This window comes from Rhinolophus sinicus, chromosome 2, assembly GCF_057876585.1.
Source record: "Rhinolophus sinicus isolate RSI-liver-muscle chromosome 2, RSI-T2T, whole genome shotgun sequence".
NCBI classification, from domain to species: Eukaryota; Metazoa; Chordata; class Mammalia; order Chiroptera; family Rhinolophidae; genus Rhinolophus; species Rhinolophus sinicus.
The window spans coordinates 89,328,256-89,342,608 of record NC_142502.1 but is presented as its reverse complement, the minus strand read 5'-3'; the positions used below and the strand labels follow the sequence as shown (position 1 = coordinate 89,342,608).

General features: G+C 35.0%; 1 protein-coding gene across 2 annotated transcripts in view; it reads left to right on the top strand.

Moving 5' to 3' along the window:
* The window catches only part of TFAP2D (transcription factor AP-2 delta), a 54,347-nt gene that overhangs the window by 27,286 nt on the left and 12,708 nt on the right, over positions 1 to 14,353 (top strand). For both annotated transcript variants that reach the window (XM_019734607.3, XM_074333058.2), the window contains 2 exons: positions 366 to 507; positions 6,257 to 6,370. In XM_019734607.3, coding sequence (XP_019590166.1) covers positions 366 to 507; positions 6,257 to 6,370 — 256 coding nt within the window. The remainder of the gene's footprint in view (positions 1 to 365; positions 508 to 6,256; positions 6,371 to 14,353) is intronic.

Genomic DNA, 14,353 nt, shown 5'->3' with positions numbered 1-14,353 from the left:
AAAATGACATACCCTTGAGGGTTTTACCCTGAGGACATTCACTTGTAGGATCTCATATGTCAAGTCTGGTCTAATGGCTAGAGCCTCAAGGGGAGTCAAAACTCCTAAACTGTGGTTCTGGTTTCTCCCCTCGATATTCCACAACTGCCTGTCTGGTAAGTAGCTTCTGTTCTCTCAGTTTTTCCTCGTCCTACCCAACCTTACCCCATCCCCCAAAAAAGTCCTTTCCCTTGGGTTGTTTAGAATGAATAGGAAAAATAATCCATCTGTCCACAGCCAGGAATGAGGCTTGAAAAAAATTTAAGGTGTTACTTTTATTGAGTTTGGACATTCCCGAGAAACTGACTTTTATTGTCTGCCAACAGGGGAGGCTTTACACTTGGCTCGGGATTTTGGCTACACTTGTGAAACAGAGTTTCCAGCCAAAGCTGTAGGAGAACATCTTGCCAGACAACATATGGAACAGAAAGAACAGACAGCAAGAAAAAAGATGATCTTAGCGACCAAGTAAGCAGAATGAAGAAGCTTCTATGTGCCTTTATCCTCAGTTGTTTCTATTTTCTTTGAAGGAGGGAAACAGAAAATACCACTAGATGCTATAAGAACCCTCCACACACCCCGTGGCCTGTAGCAAGATTTACAAACTACCCTTGGTTATTGATCGTGCTGTCATTGACAGTGATGGAAGTTCCTAGAAAACTTCTCCAGAATATGCAGGAATTCCTAGGAGAAAAACATGTTTAAGAGATGTCGATTCCACGCAAATATGCCTTTAAGCCACTCATTGTACCTTAAAAATGTGGATAAAGGTCTTAAAACACTATGAGGGTTTGCAGCATATGACAAAAGTTGAGGACATAGGTGCATGCATGAAAGGTAACAGGGAGACCTCTGGGACCAAGGATAGCCATCAGTGCCCCCATCTTCTCTTGTGTATAATTAAGCAAATTGTCCGACCCCCTGTGGCGATATTATGGAAACGAAAAGGTATAATGTATGAGAAAGCTTCTAAGACTTGGAAAATAATCCAATTAAAATGTGAATTAAAATAATGAGGGAAATGATGTAGGAAGGAGGACACTTGCATAAGATGATTTCAAATTCCCTCAAACTTAAAAGTTCTTTGATAATTAATAAAAGAACTACCCTTTTTTGTATGAAAAACCAACAGAACTATAAGCACTACTGCAAGTCATGTTCACATTTTTACAGAAAAATATTTCAGGCAGTTAATTCTTGCTCTCTTCTCTTTATTAAAATAAATTATTGCTACCTATAGACCATTAATAATCTTATCTAATTTCAAAACTCTATGCTCAGATTTTAGAACTGTTAGTCCTATGTAGCTAAATTATCATTTATAAATTAGTTTCTTATTTGGGAAAATCTTTTAGAGAGAAAACATAAGGTAGATAGTGTTAAAAACATTGCTTCTGATAAAATGATGTATAAAATGACTTTATAATATGTTGGCCAAAATTTAAATTGGCTCAAAATGTATAAAACCAGAAGTAAATATTCCTTCTTCCATTCCTACCAACTTCTAAGGTAACATAGATGTCTTTTTACAAATTTAAGGTGTTATTATGGGACAGCGACTGCCTAACAGGCTTGCCCAAGACACATAAGTCCTTTTTTGGGGATTTGTGCTGCTTGTGGCTGTCAGTGTTTGGGCTTAGGATATATTTATGCATTGCTCTTCTGAGAGTACTAGAAATTCTCTTATATTGCCCCAGAGAGAAGGAAAACAAAAAGTTGTAGCAAAAGTAGAAGAAAAAGGGGGATAGGAATAGCAGAAAGAGATTGAAGACCAAGAATGAAGGAGACAGAGAGAGAGAGAGAGAGAGAGAGAGAGAGAGAGAGAGAGAGAGAGAGAGAGAGAGAGACAGAGACAGAGAGACAGAGAGACAGAGACAGAGAGAGACAGAGAGAGAGACAGAGACAGAGAGACAGAGAGAGAGAGAAAAAGAGAGAGAGAGAGAGAGACCGTCCAAGAGTTAAAGAAAGAAAACTATAAGGCAGGTGTGGCATTTGGATTTAAAATTGGGGGATAAACTTCGTGTTGTGAAAGCTCCTGAACACTTGCTAGTGGAAAGACCTAAACCTGGACTTTTTGCATGGTTTATTTTCCGGGGGGGGGGGGGGGGGGGTCTCCACTTCTATTTTGCTTTTAACTCTTTCCCTTTTTCAAACAATTTCTTGACCCAGAGTGTTCTTGTTCATCAGTCATATTTCAGTTCTTCCAGAAGGAACTGAATGTACGTGTATTTTGTTAATTTGAATCCTTAATATAATCTCAGGAGAATATAAAGTCTTGTTATAGATCAAGAGAAATATACAGTGCTCAAAGTTAGATGGTATCCCCCAGGTTTTCTCAAAGTATCATATCCTTCTAGCTGGCAGGATCATATGGATTTCCCAATATACGTCCCCATGTGATACCTCTGAATGAAAGTTATCCCAAAATACACATTATTCAGGAGAAAACACCTCCATATTTTCTACCTCAAAATCACTCGGTTATGGTTTCGTTGTGCATATTCTAAGACTTCACCCCTTAAATCAGAGAAATCCTTCTTCTTACCATCCTTCCCCCAGGAATGGTTCCATAACTGTTGGCCGCTCCCCCACACAGCAGTGCCACACTAATATTCAAAATACAAGCCCATTTTCTTGGCAGCTCCCATCACTCTGTGTAAGTGTTTTGGAGTGAGTACATTCAACCTGATGCTGAGGTTTTGTTTTCACAGAAGTAAATGTTTGAAGACCTTGAGGGAAATAAGAGAAGTACTTCCATATTTGTCAAAGTTATGCAGAGACATCTATTTTAGAGTAGTAGATTCAATCAAGGAGTCCTAGTTTCCTTTCACCTGGGATCCAAGATATGTTATATTATCTTAGGTGATATTTTGACCTTTGATTTCATAAAATATTGTGAGAACATGTAATTTTCTTTGATTCCTCTGTCCATAGCTAGACTTTTGCGGACCATTAAATGTCAAGCAAAAATTGAGTTCACTAATTCTATGACCTTATTTTATGTGAAAGTAAATAAGCCATAAACATCCAGAAATTAGGAGAGCCTTTATTTATTTATTTATTGGTCTTTTTGGTTATTTATACCCATCCCATCTTCTTATTAGACAATGTGAAACAAGAATTAAGAATCAGAGACTATGCAGTCATAGCCAACATATACAATACAAGTAATCATCAATATAAGTAGATAAAGTACGGGATGTATAAGAATAACATGCCTTTTCTGCATCTTATCAATGGATCCAACATGTGGTTTCTAATTTTTTTGATGGTAAAGCATTGGTTATTTTCAATTAAAATACTCAAAGTTGCAATTAAGTAGCCTCCATGGTATTCATCACATTCTCATAGCTCACCTATGTTCACAAGACTGGCAGTTGTTTCAAAAATATTTACAAAACTCAAAATTCTTTGTATGAGAGATCCAGTTGCTGATCTGCATTGACAGACTGGCTTACATATTTCTTTTTTACCTTTACGAATAACAGATTCAGTTGTATATCATTGTATTGCCAAGTATATAATTATATGAAGAGCCCATTGATTAAGTGCTGTTAGCCTCCTAATTCCTCTTTATTTCTAGTGCTTTTTTGATTAACCAAATACTTCGGTGTAATTAAATAGTTATTTATGAGAAGAGATAAAAACAGAGTTAGATAATTTTTGAAATCTAACATGTACCAGACAAAACATTTATGTGACTTATGGAAAACACATTTAAACCTCTTCATTAAATTTAGAACTAAATATGATTAACATTTGATTTGCATAAAGGTAAAGCAGAATAGTTAGCAAGTTTTAATTGAGTGTTACCATACCATTAATCATCAAAAGGAGAAACATAGAACTTTAAATTCAGACATCAGCTAAAAAGTTATGTCCTGAAGGACAATGACATAAGGGATAAAGTTAGAATTTATGATTCATCAAAGATCACCTTATGTTACATAATTCATAATGTGACATTTTGTTTCGAGAAATAAGAGTATTTCTTACTGTAGCTTCATAGATAAAATGTTAAATAAAAATGAAACTAAACATAAAAAAATAACTGTGTCATAATGAAATGATGATGATGATTTGCCTCAGGGATATCTACAAAATTGTCATCTGTTTTTAAGTCTAGAAATTGTCGTAAATCAGTGAGTTAAGCAGCAGAATCACATATCAAAGGTTGAGAATTCTGAAACGTCTCCTGATACAGCTTTATGTATGGTGTAGTTAGCTGAATTGCTTAGTATAGTTAATTTTTTCCACACTTTGCATTTTCTTCATTTCTTCATGAACTTTAAGTTAATTGTAACTTGCTATATTGTTTTTACAGTAAGGAAGTTGATTTGCCAACTTATAAATTAGTTTATTCAATTATCCAAATAATTCCCATATCATAACAAGAACTGAAGCAATGTTTCAACGTTCATTTTAGTTTTTTAATGTGTTCTATTTTAATCTGATAGAAAATTAAGACTAGTTTTTAAACAACTCCAGCATTCCTTTGTAGTTAATGGATCATATTGATAGCCTACCAGATAGTAATCCATTTTGCTAGTCTAATAAATGATAGCATGAGTCTATATTTAAAATGTTAGTTAGAAATTTCCTAATAACAATATAATTGAGTATTAAATAACACAAAGCACAACAGATGATGATGTCCCACCAGATGTCATCATTTAATGCCATCACTTAGCTTAACTTACTATAATTCATCTATAAAAATAGGTTGTATAACTGAAAGTCAGCCAATTGAGTCTAACTTAGGACAGAAAAAGTGAGAAGTTCAAAATCACATATTGTCAGTGAAAGTACACACCTGCCATTGTTAAAAGCATGCATTTAGATGAGTCTCAGAGACTCAACCAAACATTAGCTAGAGAAATGGAGGATCCTGTTCGATTTAGAGCAGATCAGGACTTATCTCTGTTTGTTTCTTGGTTTTATCTCTCCCCGTGATCCTCTTTACTTTCACCTGTGTTCAAAATGAATAAGGCAAATTCTGTGAAATGAAGCAATAAACCTGAGACTCGTTGTTCATTAGAAAAAAAATCACGAATGATCTTTGGAAGAAGTTGCTAAAGGTACCTAATAATAAACAAGGCTCCACTGATTGTTAACTCAGTGATAAATGATTTGTGCTTCAAGACATTTTGTCATTTTTCAGTAGTTATTTGTTAATGACACCAATGCTTTGGAGAAGAATCAGTGGCTGGGTCCATGGAGCGACGTTCTCTTGGAATAGTCTGACCCTTTTGTACTTGTCTTTGGCTATAGTGATAATTATAGTTGAGCTACATGCTTATATTTTGTGACTGCCCATTGTAAATCCAGACAATAAAACCTAACCACTATCGTATTACTCCTTCAGTATGGAGTGATCTCACTTTAGAATATATATTCTTTTGAGCAATTTCTTGGGAGTCTTTCACTTCACTCTTCGGCTACTTCATTAATCTAGGGTTTTGTTGTTGTTGTTTTTAATCCAAAAACTGGTTTTTTTAAATATGTTTTGTTTCTTTAGAATTATGTTCTTTGGACTATGTATCACAAGGGTTTCACTGCAATCCATCGTATGTAGTAATGTAGTGATTAAAACTGAAACCAATGATCAGAAATCATAATCATTTAAAGTAAGAAAAGCAGCAGGAAAATCCCTTTCGTGGAGTATAACAAAATCATTTTTGCGAGGCTAGTGGACTAGATTGTAAGTGATTATCCACATCAAATATTGAAATACAAATTTAGTCCACAAGAGTCTGAATTATAATACTGGAAAAAAAGATTTTCCAAAGTCTCCTTGCATCGTGGCTCCGAAATAAGCCTCTACGTTGATTTAAACTTGTTTACTGATATAATATCCCCCCAAAATCACATTTTAATTTAAAAGAACAATTATTAATTGTGATCCTTTCGTATAGATTTTTCCTTATTCTAAGGTTAATTTATGAATATTCATTCACCTTAAAATTAACATTGGTTTTATCAATGCCAGTGGACTGTTACTCCCTTGAAAAGTTTACGATTATCCCATTGTACTAGAGAGCAAAGCTGCCCCTGGGAGCTTCATCTGTATGAGGTAGATGGAACTTCATAGGTGGCTTTATAAAATTTTATCTAGTCCTCTTGTAAAAAAGAAAACAAACCATTGATAAAATATCATGGGGTTAAATTAAATCCCCGTTTCAAGAGTTCAGCTTCAACTTTGAATCTTGTATTTTAGGCAAATTTGTAAAGAATTCCAAGACCTCCTAAGCCAAGATAGATCACCGCTGGGATCGTCCAGACCCACTCCAATTCTAGACCTGGACATCCAGAGACACTTAACACATTTCAGGTAAGACTGGTTTTCCAATTTGCTCAGATGCTCTTTAAAACTGCCTTTATTTAACCCAACTAACCTAGACATTTTTGAATTCCTATCACAGATCCATTTAGAGATATTACTTATATATTTATCTGGTGACTGACTGAAATTTTTAAAATATCAAGCATCCAAGTAAAAATTGTAAAACTAATGCATGAAGCATTTTGGATAAGAAAATTTAACATATTAATGTGATTATAAGAAATTGTGACTTGGAAAGTGGACACTGTTATTTCAAATAGTAGCACTTTCGATCAGGAATCTGAAATCCTTTAAACAGTTCTTTTTCTTGAGTAGGTAAATTGTTGAATGAACAGATGATATGACAGAAATTAATGAGGTAGCATAGACGGATTTTCCAGGAGTATAATTTGTACACAACTAGAAACTGCAAATGGTTCTTAAGTTAGTCCACACAAACATATATTAAAAAGCTTGGAAGGTGTTATTAAAAACATATTTTAAATTTCATTTTCTGAGATGCTTTGGAAGAGAATAGAGTTTTTTCTGGTTAATTCATGTCCTGGATACAAAGTGAAAAAGAACATGATAACTATTCAGGTGATTTCCAATTTTAAAACTTTACAATTCTATGCCTATATGATATTTCTCATCAATATAAAAATATCCCCTCTTCATTATTATTATTTAGTTTAAATAACAATGCTAAGGAAAGACTAATATACATTAAACTTTAAAATGTTTTTAATGTTTCTCAATTACCATGCTGTTGAGGAGGATATACCATTATAATAAAATAATTTGGAATTTTATCTGCAACATCAGCGACATTTAAATAGAATCTTTTATTTTCCATAATGTCACAAGTCTCCTCAAGATGTAATAGACACATCTCTGAAGGCTAAACTTAGGGTCTATCTTCTAAAAATGTACCAAACGTAGGATCTATTTCACAGGACTTTTCTCCTATGATTCAATTGGGTTAGTGAAGGTGAGTATACTAAAACAGGAAGAAAATGTAATGCCCAGAAGTTTAGAGCAAAAGACTTTGGAGTCAGTAGAACCATCTTCAAATCCAGACCCTTACACATTTGAGCTGGGTTGTTAGGAGTAACTTAGACACTTTTTCCAAGCCTCTTTTCCCTAGCTTCAAGTGGAATAAGAAGCCTTCCGTTATATGGTGGTGGTGAGCTAAACTGAGAAAATGAATTTAAAGTAAACATTCTGATAAATGATGTATTATTTACTCCACCACTGATCCAACTTTCAATGGTGTAGATTGCTCCACTATCATATCTGCACAAATATTTTCCACATTTTTATTTACGTACATACTAAGAATGTTTATAATTTTTTCAGAAGTTTAAGTCAGAACTTAATAATTTTCATGCAAAGTCAATTCTGGATTTAAGGAAATTTGTTAAATTACAAATTTACTGTAAGGAAGAACTTACTGTTCAAATACAGAGGATTAAGACTCTATGTCATGTCGACTACCTACTTTATTTTCAACTAGAGACACCGCAGCCTTCATCGGACAGTGAGCTGTCCCTTTTCAGGCTCAAAACAAAATACAGCATCATTGCATAAATTGAATATGAGCTACAGTGTGAAATAAATAGCCAAATCATTTGTTTGCTCAGCATAGGCACAATCTGATAATGTGCTGATACTTGAGTCATTTTGCCACCTTAATGCCACAGAACTCTTTAGAGAAAACTTTCACTTCTAAACTTGAACTGAATGTTTCCTATGTGGGTTTTATATGCTCTTATTTACCTCCCCATGCAGAATATGGTAAGACGCAATCTGGTATTACCCAGAGCTGAGAGAGAGAGAGAGAGAGAGAGAGAGAGATATTTTGGGTGTAAAACTCTGAAAGATTTTTTTCAGAGTTTGAAAATCTGGCTGAAGATTTTCAGTCGCAAAAATTTTAAATACATAACCACACCTTAAAATATTTAACTCTAGATGGTACATCTACTGATAAAAGTATTATCTATAAAATTTTGGTGTGATTATTTATATGTTGAGTATTTTGCTATCAGAAAGTTATGATCCCCGTTTATTATGCTTTTTTTAATGTTTGCCAGATTTTTCATTTATTTTTCTTTAACTACATTCTAGATTATTTATTTAGATGAAATCTTTTTATTTCCTAATGGAAAGTAGTATGGTGATAAAAGACACTTATAGCATATTTCCTAAATTACACCTTTTTTGAATTGTGGTAAAAAACACACAACATGAAATTTACCATCTTAACCATTTCTAAGTGTGCAGTTTCAGTAGTGTTAAGTACATTCACATTATTTTTCAACCAGTCTTCAGGACTTTTCATTTTGCAAATCAGAAACTCTATGACCATTAAATAACAACTCCCATTTCACCCTCCCCCAAACCCCTGGCACCTACCATTTTACTTTCTGTCCCGATGAATTTGGCTACTTTTTAGATACCTCATATAAGTAGAATCATACAGTATTTGTCCTTTTGGGACTGGCTTATTTCATGTAGCTTAATGTCCTCAAGGTTCATCTGTGTTGTAGCACATGTTAAATGTCCTTCCTTCTAAGACTGAATAATATTCCATGGTATATATATGAGATATTTTGCTTATCCATTCATCCATCAGTAGATAAGCTTCCACCTCTTGTGATTGTGAATCATGCTGCTATGAACATGGGAGTGCAAATATCTCTTTGAGCTCTTGCTTGTAATTCTTTTGGTTCTATACCCAGAAGTAGAATTTCTATGTCATATAGTAATTCTATTTTTAATTTTTTGAGAAACTTCCATGCTGTTTTTCACAGTGGCTGCACCATTTTACATTCTCACCAGCAGTGCACAAGGATTTTATTTAATTCCTCCACATCCTTGCCATCACTCATTTTTTTTTTTAGTAGTAGCTATCCTAATGAGTATGAGGTAATATCTCATTATTGTTTTGATTTGCAGTTTCCTAATGATTAGTGATGGTAAGCATCTTTTCATATGCTTGTTGTCCATTTCTGTGTCATCTTTGGAGAAATAGCTATTCACATCCTTTGCCCATTTTTTAAATTTGCTGATTTGCTTTTTTGTTGTTGAGTTTTAGGAGTTCTTTATATATTCTGGATATTAACCTTCTATTAGACACATAATTTGTAAATATTTCCTCCCATTCTGTAGGTTGCCTTTTTATTCTGTTAATTGTGTCCTTTGATGCATGGATTTCTTTTTTAAATGTATCTGTTTTGGGAATTTATTTCTTGTTTGTTTGTTTGTTTGTTTGTTTGTTTTTATTGGGGACTACTGGGGAACAGTGTGTTTCTCCAGGGCTCATCAGCTCCAAGTCGTTGTCCTTCAATCTAGTTGTGGAGGGCACAGCTCAGCTCCAAGTCCACTCGCCATTTTTAATCTTTAGTTGCAGGGGGCACAGCCCACCATCCCATGTGGGAATTGAACCAATAACCTTGTTGTTGAAAATTCGTGCTCTAACCAACTGAGCCATCTGGCTGCCCCAATGCATGGATGTTTCTGATGTAATTCAATTTGCCAATTTTTCTTTCATTGCCTATGCTTTTAGCATCATATTCAGGAAATCCTTGCCAAATCCAACGTCACAAAGCTTTTGGCCTACTATATTTTCTTGTAAGAGTGTTATAGTTTTAGATATTATATTTAGGTCTTTGACCCATTTTGAGTTAATTTTTGTATATAGTGTAAGGTATGTGTCCAACTTCCTTCTTTTGTCTGTCTTAAGCTACAGTAAGTCCTCACTTAACATCATCAATAGGGTCTGCAACTTTAAGCAAAACAACATATAATGAAACCAAGTTTACCACGGGCTCATTAATATAAACAAGAGTTAAATTCCTGTGGCATCTCATCAATGTTATGATGAAATGACGTTATTCAAGAACTTACTGTACATCCTTTTAAGCAAAAGGTTTAAACATGGTGGACATTTCCCATTAAAACCCAAAAGGAAGTCAGTAGAACAAATTTAAATGTGTGTATTTTTGCTTTTATTGTGTATTTATTAAAAGTAGCCTCAGTAGACTATCTTCATAGGACTGTAAACACCAGCTTGTTGCCTGATCTTAAAAAAGACTCCACGCTTTACAAGTGTAGCCCTTAAAATGGCTTCACAGTAGAATCTTTCTTGGAGATTTTTTTAAAATCTTAAGAACTGAATGAAGTACCCTTTTAAAGATCTGATTCAGTAGGTCTAGGATTGCACTCAGGCATCTGTGTTATTTGAAGATCTGAAGTTCATTGTGATAATTAGGCAGTTTTAGGAATCTCGGTCCTAGGATATTCTTAGACTATCAGCGCTTTTTTTCTTTTTGGAAGAAAAACAATTCTAACTCATTTTTATAGTGACACTGAGAATTATGTAAAAATTCTGTCTTGGATACTAACATATTAAAAAGATTCTACAGCTATTATTCTGCTAATAATCTGGGTAACAATGTGTTAGCATAAAGTCTGTCTCTTTTATAGTTGCCTACTGACAGCGGTAGCTTTAATTTTGATAGAAACATAAGCTCAGGAGATAAATGAGTTAGAAAGGAAACATGTCACATCTGACTCCAAAAACAATCCATTGGCAGAGTCTGATTTTCTACTGGTTTTGTTGAGTGCTGGCTGGGAAAGAAGTAAGGAGAGAGCATGATTGGATAGGTATAGAAGATACTCAAATTAGTAACATCAACTTGTGCTATTTTTTTAATTAAATTTATTGGGGTGACAATGGTTAGTAAAATTACATAGGTTTCAAGTGCGCATTTCTATAATACATCATCTATATGTCACCTTGTGCTACTATTTTATTTAGTCAAAATCTCCTTTCCAGCGCAGAGCACTTGAATTACACCTTATAGGATGGCTGATTTGGTACCTTAAGAACTGTGGCTTACTTTCAGCAGATTGAATATATCCTGTAAGCTAGGGAATGACCTGGCCTTGGAAAGCACAGATAACTACCTCCATTTTCTTTTGTGGTAGTTGACGTATCTGGGTGCTCTGGAAACCTGCAAGCAGTGACCCTCCTCATGATTCCCAGCCTGGAAAGCTGCTTGTTTCCAACAAAATGACAGGAGGCAGGTTTATTCTTTATTTATAATTTAGTGAGTACCATAAAAAAAAAAAAAAGTGTATTGCTGTAGAGAACACAGCAGACAGCACAACTCCCACTGGAAGGGGAAAGAGAATTAGTTGAAATCAGTGGGGGGTGGCTGGTTAGAGCGTGGTGCTAATAACACCATGATTGCTGGTTCGATCCCCTCATGGGCCACTGTGAGCTGCGCCCTCCTTAAAAAAATAAAGGAAAAAAAAATTTTTAAATCTGTGGAAGACCCCACAGACACAATTCCCAGGAATGGTGGTTGCAATTAGACCACAGGGGCATGGAGTTTCACGGACAGAACAGATTCAGCTTATATTGAAATCTCATTTTCTGAAATGTTGGGAATTCTCCTCTTTGACATCTCGGGAAATCTTAACTTTCCCCTTCTTTGTCTCTTATATTCTCATAACCTCATTGAAGCTGAAGTCAAGCAAAAGCTCTTTTGACAACATAAATAGGGGAGCAATTTAGATTAATGCACAGTTCAGAGAAAACAGACCATTAGGAAAAAATAAGGACATTTTCTTAGCACCCACTTTGGGAGCTGGAAATTTTATTGTTTCTCATATTTTACTGTGCGAATGGCAGGTGGTGCAATGAAGACTAAATGGTTGCCCCATTCTTTAGGAACTTCTAATGTAGAAGACAGTTACATGCAAAGATTTACATGAGACAGATTTTATAATAAAGAATGAAGCAGAGTACAGGTAATTACCGAAGCAACCAGGAAAGGCTTTCATCTTTCTACTCACAGTACTTAGCACATAGTAAGTGCTCAATAAATATATGTTAATAAACGTAGATTATGATGATATCTCTATTAGGTCTTGGATATATCCTCTACTGGTTCATTCCCAGAGCCGTGGGCTGGAGAAGTGAAATGATCAATTTGCTTAATTCTCCTATTTGAGTCAAAAAGTATGCTGACATCACAACTTCTTAACAAATAGATCCTCCTGCTACTCCCATAACGCTTTGGAAATAAGAAATGTATAGGCATTCCCAGATATCTGTGTGTGTGTGGTGGTGATTAAATTTTTTCATTGATTCTCACTGATGAAAGCCCCTTGCATTTCCCACTCTTCTTCTATATTTGGATCTTCTGTTCAACATCCCTGTCAAGTTGTCACCCATTCCAGGCTTGAAAACTTTCAATGGTAGACTGTTCTTTTCTTGACGAGGCATCCCTTCTATCTCTGACAGCTCTATTAGAAAGGCCTTTTTTCCAATGAGACAACATCTGTCTCCGTAACATCCCCCTCCTAGGGGGCCTTACAGAGTCAATTTGATCTTGTTTCCCTCCCAATTTCTAAAGACAGCTCTCATGTCTCTCAGAGTTTTCTCTTCCTGAGCTAGTCATCTCAGGACATCACCATTTTCTTTAGTGTTACACATATGTCATGTGTTCCAGTCAACTCAGCTAGCTATGTGCTTGGCAACATGCTGAAGAAAGGATGTTTGGCTCTTCTTAAACGTAAGCATGTTTAGCCTTCCTCAAGGAGCCTGAAGTATGTATAGTTGTTTTGTGGTTTTGTGTTTTTGTGTTTGTTTGTTTTTTGGTGGGGTTTTTTCGTTTGTTTGTTTGTTTATTTGTCTTTATTTTCTTGGGATGAGAAAGTGACAGGGAAGGTAATCAGCAGTGGATGATTTTCTTAATCTTGTGAAAGTATTTTTTTAGTGCCAGAAGAGAAATGAAGAAATTTCAATTCAATCTCTAATCCCAAAAGAAAACATCATGAAATAAATTACACAACTCACAACTAAGCTTAGCACTTAAGAAATAAAAATATTAAGACATCTTCAGGGAGTTCTGGCCAACTCCAGGGGACACCTAAGCCCTTTTTATTTAAGGATATTGGAGATAGTGGGCCTGAATTGTGAAGGAAAAAAAAATCCTATATATCCCAAACTTAAGCTCCTTTATGTAAGGTTGAAATTAAACTTTAAAGCTTAAACTCTATAAGTGAGTACCATTCCCAGGCTCAAAGAAAAAGAACATACTTGTCAGGTCTTATCCACCAGTTAAGTAAGCAAGAACAGTCTGTATTGACACAAAAGTTGAAAAGAGTGAAGAAAACTTTCACTAGCAACCATGTAGACTGAAAAAAAAACCAAAAAATAAAACAGGCAAGTTTTCACTTCTTTAGCAAACAAATGAAACCATGCATGATGCATTACTTGTATGAGTCTATATTAAATTACTTACATTCATTTAACATTAAGTAGGAAATTAAAGAATCAAATCAGTTGTCAATATTTACGTATTGTATTTCACAAGTTGCAATGGCACTAAACCAAATGCTGCAGGAGATACGGACATCAAAGCATTCATTGCAGTCATTTGACGACATTTTTATGAATTTTTAGGTTCAGCACATAGATTAGTAATTCAAATAACAGAAACCAGAGGCAACTGTTTCTAATAACAAGTTGCAAATGTGAGCTGCAGTAACTATGTGTGAATAATTAATTAGGGAACATGCAAATGTCTGGGAAGAAATTTGGTAAATTTTTATTTCAGTAATTTCTGGTTTTCTTGAGTTGTGGATTGTGGGAGATCTGTAGGGAGACAGCATGAGATCATGGGAAACACTCAGGATGGATGTCGGGGAGCCTAGCTCAGTCTTCTCTTGATTACCAGCTGGAAGTGTGGATTTAGAGCAGGCATTTCGGGGGTCCAGCCTCTGCATATTCGTCTATAGATTGATAAGAGTTAAACTGGATGCTTTCTAAGGCTCCTGCTAGAATAATGATATTTTACCCTATTGTCCATTTACTGTGCCATTTGAAATCGTTGTTTATGTTGTACTTCCATATGATCTCATTTCTTCTCTTTATGTTTTAGCAACTCGTTCGTTTTTAAAAGTCAACAGTTGAAT